We start from the raw sequence: 12,273 nt of genomic DNA, 5'->3' as shown, positions 1-12,273 counted from the left end.
TTTTTCTGAATAACTAGATGAGAAATAACCCAAATACCTGGGCATCATTCTCCGCATAGACCTCTCAGGTATCCTGTCCCTGGAGAAGAGGTGACCCAAGTCAGGTTATGCCTTTACAGAGGGGGCACTAAACTATTAAATTAATCTGGGATCTGTAAGACTTAGGTTAGAGTGTGAGAATGATTGCACACTTGTAATCAATTACATCTGCCACTTTGTCAGCTCAAGCACACCTTTGGGGTGCTGGACAAGTATCATGTACTATGTACTCACATCGAGGCCTGTGAATTCTCTGAAGAGCTGGAAGTGAGGTGATCTGCTGCAAAGGTATTGCTAAGGCTGGTCCCTTATCCCGATCGCTTGATGACAGATCACCCACAAAGACACCGTGTGCAGGATAGATGCTTAAAGTCCCATGTGGTGGTCAGTTCAAATAGGTATAAAGATCACCTGAAGTCCAGCCCACAGGAATGTGCTATCAGGCTTGACACTTGAATTTCACTGCTGATGACTCATGACAGCACAGAGAGTTTGAAACAATGTCACCTTGAGTTCAGACACGCAACTAAGAGAGATTAACCTTATTGCCCGCTAAAAGTGGAAATGTGTCTTAGGATTCCACCATTACAAATAATACAATTAATTAAAATACACAACATGCAGTTCATTGACAAACATAAAAAAGAACAACACATCAAACATGAAGAATCGTACATGCACAGAATAAATCACATTGATCATAATGCAAATACAACTTGAACCCTGTACTTGTATGGAGTATTGGATAAAGGATGTATTATACATTTTTAAGAGCTCTAGGGTCCCTGAAATGTCAGCCAGCTAGAAGCATTGCAAACTGTGAATTCAGGGGATGGGAGGAGTCTTTAATTTGACTTTTTGTCCAACGACTGCCCTATCAAAAAGTCCCCCAGTGTTTTGGTAGCTTGTCGATCGCCTTCTCAAGGTGGGATGCGTTGGCAGTTTTGTAGGTTCCGCACAATTCCAGTCTTGAACACAGTATTTTCCAGGGTGCTGCAGAATATGAAGGAGATCACAGAAGTCAGCGCTAAACCATGTATGTCTGAGAACTGCGAGGCTCCCTTCTGAAACAGGCTGTCAGAAATGGCCATAATGGCACTGGGACTCAGCTCTCAGACTGTATGGTTCTCAATATTTGGACGGTGAAATGCTCATCCAGCTGGTGGAAGAAAACTTAGGGTGGTGACTGTTTCCACTCCCACGTTCTAGAGCACCATTATCTATCAATCAGATAGAGGAACTGCTACAGTAGCAGAGACCAGTCTTCCGAAGCTACCTCTCTGTACCTCTTTCCCAGACCACACTTCTTGGCAGTGGTCTATCAATACCATTTAGGTTGAGCATTGTTTTTTTTTTTAAGAAAGGAATGCTGGGCTGGGAACAGTCCTGAAAAGCCTGAAGGGTTTAGGCTCAACGCCGCTGTAACTGTCAAATGAATGAGCTGCATTTTGAGGGCAATGTTGACCTTTGACCTCTTCGGTCCTCATTAGCTGACCTTAACCTTGACCTCACACCGAGTCCACCCTGCCAGAGGTTTTGGTCCAGTACGCTCTGCAGCCACGACTCCTCACAAAGGAAACAGCTGGAACTGAACCCTTAAAGGTCTTCTGGAGAAAAGACCTGACCTTCAGGGTCAAACCCCCTCGCTTGGTGCTTCTTGCTCTTTGTGAGTAAAGAAAAGAAGGAAGTCTCAGAGTTACTCTGCTGGTATTCATATTTGTCTGTGTGAGTTGTTTATATTTTGCTCTTTGTGGATGCTGAATTGCAAAACAGTGAAGTGCATTTGAAAGAGACTCCTTCAAGAAATTTGTGTGGTACTGGTTCCAGAAATTTGAGGAATTATTTGAAATATTTCTACTTCTTTTGAATGATTCTACCTTTATTCAGGGCTGCTGGAATACCGAGGATCATTTTCTTACATTGTCAGTGCTGATGAATGATGAATAACTGGCCATATTGAGTATAAACTCCTCAAAGATTATTATGGATTACTGGTTGAGCTCGCAGGTTCTCAAATTGGTGAAGCAACTGAGAGGTTATGTAACTCCAGAAAGCCCTGAATGGACGGGAGCAGGGATTGTAGGAGCAACACAATTCAGCTGACATCAAAAACTTGTCGAAGAGTTAAGAAATTGTGTGAGCTAGAGCACCTTGGAGTGTGTGTGTGACTGTGCTTGCAAGTGCATGTGGGAGTGCACATGGTAGTGTGTGTGTGTGTGAGACTGTGTGTGCAAGTGCACGTGTGACTGTGTGTGCGAGTGCACGTGGGAATGCGTGTGTGAGTGCACATGGGAATGCCTGTGCAAGTGAATGTGTGCAAGTGCACTTGGGAATGCGTGTGCAAGTGCATGTGTGACTGTGTGTGCAAGTGCATGTGTGACCATGTGTGTGCATGTGGGAGTGTGTGTGCAAGTGCACGTGGGAGTGCGTGTGCGAATGCACATGGGAGTGTGTTTGTAAGTGCTTATGTGAGTGTGTGCACGTGTGCAACTGGGAGTGCGTGTGTGAGTGTGTGCAGGACAGTCAGTGCATAGATTCTCACCTGCCTGGCTGTTCTCCTCTTTGCAAACAGCAACCCTTCCTGGAGGTGAAGGTGCTGGAGACGTCCAAGCGCTCGCGGAGGAACCTGGGCCTGGACTGCGACGAGCACTCCACCGAGTCGCGCTGCTGCCGCTACCCGCTGACCGTGGACTTCGAGGCCTTCGGCTGGGACTGGATCATCGCCCCCAAGAGATACAAGGCCAACTACTGCTCGGGGCAGTGCGAATACATGTTCATGCAGAAGTACCCCCACACCCACCTGGTCCAGCACGCCAACCCGCGCGGCTCCGCAGGGCCCTGCTGCACGCCCACCAAGATGTCCCCCATCAACATGCTCTACTTCAATGACAAACAGCAGATCATTCATGGGAAGATCCCAGGGATGGTGGTGGACCGCTGTGGGTGCTCCTAAAGTGCCCACCCAACTGACTGAGCTCTCCCAACACCCTCCTCTCCCACCACGCCCCCACGGCCCACCCTCCACCCCCGCACACCTGGGAAAGAGAAGCACAGCACGAGCAAAACAAAGGAAAATCTTTTTTTATATATAAGAAAATAAATAAGAATAAAATAAAGAAATAAAGACAGGACTATGGCATCATTAAAGTGTCAGGAATATATAAGGAGGACATTGCTGGAGTACCTGGAAAGCAAGAGGGTAAACACAGCTATTATGTTTGCAAAGGAAGCTTTTAAAAGTCTGCTGTCATATTGAACATGACGGCAAACCCTCCATTTCAGGACAGGTGTACTGGTTTGTCCAGTGTAGTCGGACCCGGGTCCATTTCGGTTTGTGTGCCCTGGCTTCTAGCAACCAGGAACCCCAGAAACGTCACACTTCTGTGAAGGGCCGGTGTGCTCAGTGCTACAAGGTGATGAGAGCTTCTTTACTGGTTGGGTTGCAGCCGAACCCGAGGAGAAACAGTGCGCAGGACAGCGTCTATGTGCTGCTTTATACCGAGGATATGAGCGACTTCAAGCAAGCCCCGGCTGGCAGGGTCTTTCATAGGTGGGTCGTTCCATCCATGTCTCTGTCTCTGAATCGCTTTTAGACGTGCGATATCTGTCTGTGGCTCTCGGCACAAGAACAGTTAGAGCTGCCAGAGGAAGAGGATCATGAGAAGCTGGAGCCAGCTCACCTACAACCTACACGGCCTGGCAGTGTCGTAACATATGAGATTCCCACAGCCACATTCAGCCACCTTCACACCTGCCCCAAACTGCTGCCTACCAAGACCCTTAACCGCCCAATGGCAACGTTGAAAGCAAACGCTTTAAGAATTTCTGCTATTTTCTCAATCGGGGTCTCCCATGCCTTCATTATCTCTGCCATTGCCAGCTGTGGAGCGAGGTTTCGGCCAAGCTGCAGAAAAGAAAGATGGAAACAAATGGACAGAAGAGCATCTGCTGGACACAAACCAACATCGCCTCTCCATTTCAAGACTGGTCTTTTGTCCTGCCACTGCCTTTCAAAGGAGAATTACTACGGAGGTATGAGCAATTAAACTTTAAACACACACGCTTCCTCAAAACGTGAAGACCCTGGGCTACGGTATGAAAGGCTCTTTCCACTGAGGTTTGACTTTATAAGGAGAAATAAACAAAACAGGCATGTATGTATCTATGCCAGGGTTTCTGATTCAGTATTTTTGTAGCATTAAGCACCCATTTCTGCTGTCCCCGTCAAACAGTTTCCTTTGCCTTGTTTCTGAAAGGCTTAATAGTCAGGTCCAAATGTTAAACACCTGAGGATGGAGCACACTGCAGTGTGGGATAATCCTGACAGTGCACTACAGTGACCAGGCAGAGACAGCCTGAATGAGAGTCAGATACTTGCATTGGTTTGCCAGCGTCTTTATAATAACTGATGACGGGCATCCTATCCAGGGCTAGCCTCTGGGCAGGCCACTCTTCACCTGCCGAAACCCAGCAGGAAACGACAAGATTAAATGGAAGCAGCACGTGTTTTTTTCCAACCACTTCCTCTCCTGACCTCAGGGGTGCATCTCGGACTGAACTGTCCTGTTCTCAGTCATCTTCTGCAAGACACATATCTCTCTGTGCTCCAGAAACGCCTGGTAGCCCAGCGCAGGAGGGCTGGGAATGGAGTGACAATGTATTTCAGGCGCAACGTACAGGTGTTAGTCTGGCCCCCCTTTTGCGCTGGTTAGAATAGGTCTGTAAACAAACACACCTGCATGCTCTGTGCTAGATGCGACACTGGAAGATCACGCATGAGGAAAAACGCTGATGCTGCTTTTACACTTGACCCACTCCCCTCGGCGCACATGGCAGTGTCCGCACACTTTTAACTGGCGGTTTTAAAGCGCCGCACAGCCGCACAAGATTCCTAAGGGCTCCATCTGCGTCCCCCCAGGTTCCCAGTTCCACCCTGGTGTGAAATTCTCCAGAATCGCGGCCCTTTTCTTCTCACTTTGATGTCCCTTTACTTCTAGTCTTGTAAAAGAGGCTTACAAACAGCAGAAGGGTTGGTTTCTCCTCTGGAAAGCAAGCGAGAGTGGAGAGAAGGCGGCTCAGCGGTTTGGCCGTGGAGGAGGCTGCAGTGGGTGTCGCCATGCTTTCACCCCGTCGCTTTTTTCCATCTGGGGCGCCGAGGGAAGGGGTCAATCACGGGCTGACGCTTCTGAGCGGGCCCGGCGCTGAACGGCTTTCTCCTGCCTCAAGATATTCCGCGCACCCTGACGTTGCTCAAGGAGAGCTGGAACGCAGTTTGGTCTGGGCGAAGGCTGTATCAATGGGTGACTAAGAAAGACTAGCCCTCCTCCTCTAAAGAACACCGAAGCGCTCTTCTGGCAGCGACAGAAGCACTGAAGAGGCGCAGTGATCACGCCCCGGAACAACTCAGTGAGCTGCGTGTCTTTCTGACCCACCTCAACCCAAATTCCAGTGAGGAAACTGTTCATTGCTCCCCACATTCCCAGAATGCACTGTGCTTTGACACACCATTTGACAAATCTGTAAACCCCCCTAAGCTTCACGAGGAGACTTTGCTTTCCCAAACCAACAGAGTTTCTGTGCCATTATTCTCTGCAGTGAGGCCCCTCTAGAGTACTTGCTCTGTGTTTAACTGAGTCAGTTCAGACGTTCATGTCTCTTTTATGACATGAACCCACGTTTGGCTGCAAGGTGTTACATCCTGGGCTCATTTCCTCAGTTTTCCCTTCTCATCTCCCGGAATCCTCGTGTAGTTTTTCAACAGAATATAGCCCGTACACCTTAACTCAAGACCCTCCAGCAGCAGCTGGAAAATACACCTTAATACATGAAATGACAGGACTTGAATCAGGTGAAGGGCTGAGCAAAGGCACAAGGTGTGAAGATGTCTCTTCTGCTTTAGGCCAGACATAAAAACAAAAACAAAAAATCTCCTTTACGTAGAAACCGTTCCTAGCTTGTGAACCGGTCTCAAAACGCCATCCTGCTCAAAACGCTCGTCCTGCCACCCGCCTCAACAGGCTTCTGATGTCGAATCCCGGTGTGATTGTTCCACTGCCTCCAGAATCCCAACTTTCCACAGTCGGTTTGGACTGTCCTGTCCTGGGAAGACAGGAACACACCGAAACCTCCGGCAAGATGGACGCTGTCTTAGCTGACCGCGTGGCCCGTGAGACCACAGACGGGGGAATGGCTGACCACTGTGTCACGTCCATCTGCTACAGTTTTCTGGAGAAGACAACACAGCGAGAGAGAGAGAGAGAGAGAGCACCCCCTCCCTGCAGAGTTTGGTAGCGCAGGAGGGGCCTGTCTGAGCACACACATCTCCTGCTGGAAACGAGAGCACTATGCCGTTGGATAAAGGAAGAGCCTTTGAACCTAAAGAAAGAGGTATGACAAGCAAAATTTCCTCTGAAATGAAAAAAAAAAAAAGATGATAAAAAAAATCCTTTCTGGGCACTCTACCTTACCAACAATAAATTTTGCACTATGAGAAGTCAATGGCGAGAGGAATTGTGTTGTTATTGTGTTGTATTTTACCTTGAGCACAAGAGCTTGACAATGGATTATAACTTAAAACTTTATGTCGAAGCTTCTGTCTGTCATCGAGTGTGGAGATGTATCTTAGCGAGAGTCTGCCTTCCGGTTGTGTTGTCGCCATGCTTTTTTTTCCGTTTTTGTCTTGACTTGTGTGTCTTCTTTTCGTCGTCGTCGTGCGAAGTGAAAGCCTGCTTCTTCGTGCTCCGTACACACCGTCCCGCGCGTCAGAGACTGCCTGCAGCCCGCGGCCGAGACACAGCTGCTCTGACTCGTCCCAGCCCAAGCGGCTCCCGCTGTCCCTGGGTTACATCATTCAGACTCCCTCTCCAGAGCAGCAGTGTGGAGGAACAGGCAGGGCTCTGGCCACACAGCGGGGAGGTTGTGGGTTCAAATCCTAGGTGGGGACACAGCAGTTGTATCCTGGAAAAAGATACTTCACTCACACTGCCTCAGTAAAATGCCAACTGTGTAAATGGGTACAAATGTATAATATATAATGGGACAGATGTTTTTTTGATGTGTGGATATGTTGTATGTGAGGGATGTTTTTGTGTTTCTTGATTTTCCTTTGTGAATGAATTATCAATGACTAGAGCCCTAGTAAAGCCCCAGCTGAGCAAACAGGAGGAGCAGTTGAGGGGCAGGCATGGGGAGGCTTTCTGGGGCTTCCAAAAACTGTGTTCCTGGGAGGACAGTCTCAGCTCAACCACTCATTGCATTAACCTCAACCAGTTCTTAGCCAAACAATCCAGATGGTCAGATACCCTTATGCTGTAGCTTTGTACTGGGTGTGATACACCTGGCATCTGCCCGGGCATTCACAGTGCAGCTCAGGTGCCCTGGCACTCGTAGTGCAGCCTGGGCAGTGATGCCGCACCTGGCACCTGTCCGGTTTCTAGCAGTGCAGCTCATGTGTGCAATACTGCACTTGGCACCTGCCTGGGCACTCACAGTGTGGTGCAGCAAGTATTCAGACTGAAGGCTCGAGTGCATTCTCAGTTCTCCATCAGGCCAGCTCGCGGAGGTGTGCAGTCAGTTCACAGTTCTTCCTCCTTCTCCTCTGACAGCTGCTCAGGACTCACAGGAGAGAAGGTTGGATGTCCAAATCTCCCACAAAATCCATGGGCTTCAAGTTAAGAATTGCTGAGTCTCAGTGCCAGAGCTTATAGGCAAATATATACATTATTGGCAAAAACCAGGGCCTTTCTGGGAAACAATACCTTAAAACACTGCCTTTTACTGGAAAGTAGTCTGAGATACAGTCCAAACCTGCAGAAACAGACCTATGTTGCACTCTTTCACCCTGCTATTGAAGCACGGCCCAGTTTTCCAGGGTGTAACAGTAATACAAGCGTCCTTTACTTCCTGATGTAATCATTTATATTCACAAGGAATTTGATATCAGGATCATTGTTAAATGAAGGCCTCTCCTGCTCTTCACTGCCCTGGCCAGCTGCCCTGCTGGAGTAGGCTGGCCATCCTGGACAGGGCCCAGTCAGTCAGCCCCTGTTTCTTCACCTTCGCGCCGGGAGCAGAGCAGAGGCTCTCCCGGAGAGACTTGCGGCCCGTGTCTCCTGTCCATGGCGGGGCTTTGTGACATGTGGTCCAGTGGCTGGCGTCCTGCCCGCTGGGCAGCTTGTCCCACTGCCGCTAGCAGCCTTGCTCTTCTGTACTGCGTCCAGGTGACGGCACACTTGTGCAATATCAGGAGCCAGAGAGAACAGCTGTGCCAGCTGGGTTTGTGTATGACAAACCTGCAGAGCCGAGTCCTGCACTGTGCCAGCGGCATAGAAAGAGTTAAATCAGCATCATGCCCTCCCCATCACCTATTTAAGGGGCAGGGCGGTGGCTCTGTGGACCTGCGCCTGTGGCTGGAAGGTTGCTGGTTTGTATCCTGCGGAGGCTACTCCGTTGGGCCCCTGAGCAAGGCCCTTCACCCCAACTGCTCCAGGGGTGCCGTATAAACGGCTGACCCTGCGCTCTGACCCCCAGCTTCTCTCCCTGTCCGTGTGTCTCATGGAGAGCGAGCTGGGGTCTGTGAAAAGACACATTCCGAATGGAAGAAACTGTATGTGGCCAATGAAGTGATCTTATCTTTATAAACCTGAGAGAGAAAAAGCAGGCCCTTGGTTCCCCGCGTGACCAGCTCCTCGTGGGGACCCAGCACCACCGCCCCTGCAGCTGCTACCAGGTGCAGGAGACACAGGGGGCGATACAGGAAGCACATTGAAAATTCAGGTCAACTCACCAGCAAGCACAAGACAAAACCAACATTTGCTTTTTTTAAAGCTCCAACTTCTATGTTAGCAAATTACACATGGGGGCTAGGGCATCTTTTGGTGAATTCTTCTTGCGTCTAGTCAAAATGGAAGGTCCATGCAGACCCAAGACCACAGATTGGCAGGTTTCACAGATCATTTATTATGAGCTGCTGAGATCTTTAAGAAAAAGACAGAGACGATTTGACTTTGTTTGTTATAGATAAATCGTCAGTTCAATTAAGGTATTTAAGCTCTGCATGGCCGAGAGGACTGTAGCCTCCCATCCCTTCAGACAGTATTGCTCCGAGACAGACGTGATTATTGCCTGGTACAAGTCTGCTTTTCTTGTCCCGTCGGCTCTGTCTCCTGAAATAGAGGAATGGCAGAGAAGGTCTCTGCGCAGGCAGACATGGCCAGCAGGTCTGTCAAGTGCAGACCGTGAAGACTGAAAGTATGGCAGTCTGATCCCCCTGTGTGCTGGCCATAAAGCTCGAACCGGCGCAACAAGGATCTTTGCCCATCTCTCCGTTGTCCCGAACACACTGTTCCAGCTGGGGGCTGGAGCGGGGATGACCACGCTAGTTCGTTTTTGTTAGCCTGGCAGGGGTCTGGTTAGAAAGCACAAGCCCCTTGGGGTTCAACGTGCTGAGGTCAACGAAAAAGAGCTCTCGAAAATGAACCTTGACAAGCCAAAAAAGAAATCCAGCGGACAAGAGAAACTTGACATTTTGTAGCAATTTAGGGGTCAGTTCCCATGTGTTAATATCTTGTGTGACTTATGCGAGCCAGCTGGGGTGAACTGGTACAATGCAGATGTGTGCATCTGGTGAACATTCATCATCGATGCTCTACAGGGCCAGTACCTGGGGTCATTCTGCAGCTCCCACTCCTGCCTGACAGCACAGGGCAGCAGAGATCAAGAGCAACGCTGAGCATTTCCAGTCACCTCTCGGCAGAAACACTCCCCAAGCACTGCACACAGATGCATTTAGATATTTCTAAATCTTTCACCATTTAAATTCTTCCCATTGTGTAGTTGTGGCTTTCACCCAGGGCTGCTGAGTGCCCATACTGCCTCCCAGTGCTTCTCCATCTGCAGCCAGCTGGCCAAGAAAAATAATAAAGCACACTGGCTATATTTCCACTGAGGAAACCCTCCAGAAGCAAAAAGGGTTTCCTTCATTTTCTGCAATGCCTTGCAGACATAAGTTATTGTACCCATCTTCTAAAGGCAGGTGTCTGAAATGTGACAACCAAGCTGCCTGTTTTAGATTTTCTCTCCTACTTGGCTACAGCGCAGGGGATGGTGGGTCATTGCCAAATTCAAGCTGCTGCAGTTTGGAAGAGCCAGACTGGAGTTCTCAATGGCACATGTAGCACCTCAGGCCAATCTAAGACACAGAACAGGTTTCTGTCTTCCTCCTGCCTCCTCCGTGCCCATGGCCTGAGTCATGACCAGCCAGCTGCCCTTCTGCCCTCAGTTCTCCAGGAACAGCCCCTCAGTCACGCACAGAGCGCCCCGCCCCACCCCGCCCTCCTGACTGACTGCGGCATTCTTTCATGTTGTGAATGTGCATGAATAAAGGGGAAAGACCTCATGTGTAAATAAGAAAATAGGATCAGGCTGTCACACTTGCTATGTTCAGAAAGACAGGCTTTCTACTCCCACTCTTCACTTGTTTGCTTTTTTGCCACATTGTGTAGACAAAATTCATCCCATTTGTTGTATGATGGTGTGTCTATATTATATGTTTTTCTTTTGCTTGTTCAGCCCTTTTTTGTACAATAAATCATTTATTTAGCCTAAACCCTTATGTGTGGACTGTTTTTTGTTGCCACACACTTGGAGAGCAGTTCCCCCGACAAACTGCTCCAGTATGTTTCTAAAATGGCAAAGCGTCTATGCACTGGACACAGTCTGCTCCTTAATAAAACACTACAGAGATCAAACCGACACAATTTAACCAGCCACTCAAGAATGACCACTACCATGGTTTGACAAGCAACAGAACTTAAAAAGTTCATGACACAAGTACATGATAAGAACATAAGATAATTTAAACTAGACATGGATAGTCAGCCTGTCTAGCAAATTTGGTAGCTAGTAGCTAATCGATCCTTCCAAGGATCTAATTCAGTCATTTCTTGAAAAAAAACAGGGTATTAGCTTCCACAACCTGGCTAGGAATCCAGTTCCAGACTCCCAGCACTTTCTTGGGGGTAAAGAAATGCCTCCCGTTCTCGATTTTAAATCTGTTTCAACTCGTGTCCTCTGGTTTATGTTGCAGTGCCCATTCTGAAGAAATACACTGGGTTGACTTGGTCAGAACAGGAGCCTCTTCTTTACCAAAATGAGAGGAAACGCTCAGATGAATTAACTGCCAACTAAGAGACAGTCATCAGGGGTCCTGGTGCCCCACACTCCTGCAGCCCCCCTGCATGAGCTAACTGAAGGCTTACGTGATCTAAGAAGTTACTCCATTGGAATATTTGCATTTTGTTTCTAGTCCCAAGTTTGGGATTTTATTTCACTTTCAAAACAGAACTGTTAAAGCCCCAACATAGTTCAGAGCAGGGAACAAAGAGATCAAATTCATCTTATTATTAAGGCAATGAAGGGCCTAATTGTGCAACAGAGGGCTCGGCTCAGTTACACAGGTATGTGGGTCACCAGAACCACTGATCCAGGAGGTCCAGATGGTCCTCTCATTTCTTCATACACCTACGTCAGGACCTCACCTCTCCTTCTTTTAACACAACAGCTCCTGTGCACCAGCTTGCTTGTGCATCATTTCAGCTCTGGACCAAAGCCTACAACTGACAGGAATGTTTTTACTGAAGCAGGATGTACTTGTTATTCTAGAGAAGAACACGTTGAAAGCATTCTCACTAGAATGCAATGGGTTTTCTGCACAACAGCACAGCAACATCTTAAATCAATTTTGTGCATCCTGGGGTACTGAACCTGGATTCTCTGACTTGTTGTTTTCCACATTACACTGTTCGTGCTCCTACACCAAGCCTCAGGCCTTCTCAACTGCAGCCGGTGACATATCTCAGCGGTCTCTTATCTAAGCCTGACACGGCACTTTTTTTTATGAGGTCCTTTTGGCAAAAACCCGACCTTGTACAGGCAGGGATCCGGGCTCTGCCATTGAAGCACTGAGGAGAGAATCCGAAGGACCGCTCCGACAAAAAGGAGCTTCGGTGGCACGAAGCGCCAACCGTTCCAGTACTGTGCACCACCGTGCCCAGAGCTGAGCAAATGAAAAGCTCTCAGCCAATAAGGGCCAGCCGGCAACAGCGATGGAGGCCATGGTGTACAGCACAGGAAATAAATTAATTACAGAGGCTAATTGGTGGGAGAAAAAGACAGCCTGATGTGAAACATTTAGTGCTGAGCAGCTATTGTTTGGATCACGTACGGGATGCAGCA

The 12,273-nt window shown here is 48.5% G+C and overlaps 1 protein-coding gene across 1 annotated transcript in view; it reads left to right on the top strand.

The window, feature by feature from the left end:
- The window catches only part of gdf11 (growth differentiation factor 11), a 43,650-nt gene extending 33,015 nt beyond the window's left edge, over positions 1-10,635 (top strand). Inside the window, exon 3 of the mRNA XM_006629215.3 lies at positions 2,612-10,635. Within this exon, the coding sequence (XP_006629278.1) occupies positions 2,612-2,992 (381 nt within the window). The 3' untranslated portion in view covers positions 2,993-10,635. The remainder of the gene's footprint in view (positions 1-2,611) is intronic.
- Positions 10,636-12,273: the final 1,638 nt, after the last annotated feature.

The sequence above is a fragment of the Lepisosteus oculatus genome, chromosome 1 (genome assembly GCF_040954835.1).
Source record: "Lepisosteus oculatus isolate fLepOcu1 chromosome 1, fLepOcu1.hap2, whole genome shotgun sequence".
In the NCBI taxonomy this organism is placed as follows: domain Eukaryota; kingdom Metazoa; phylum Chordata; class Actinopteri; order Semionotiformes; family Lepisosteidae; genus Lepisosteus; species Lepisosteus oculatus.
Note: the sequence above shows the minus strand (reverse complement) of the source record. Positions and strands in the feature narration are given on the sequence as shown.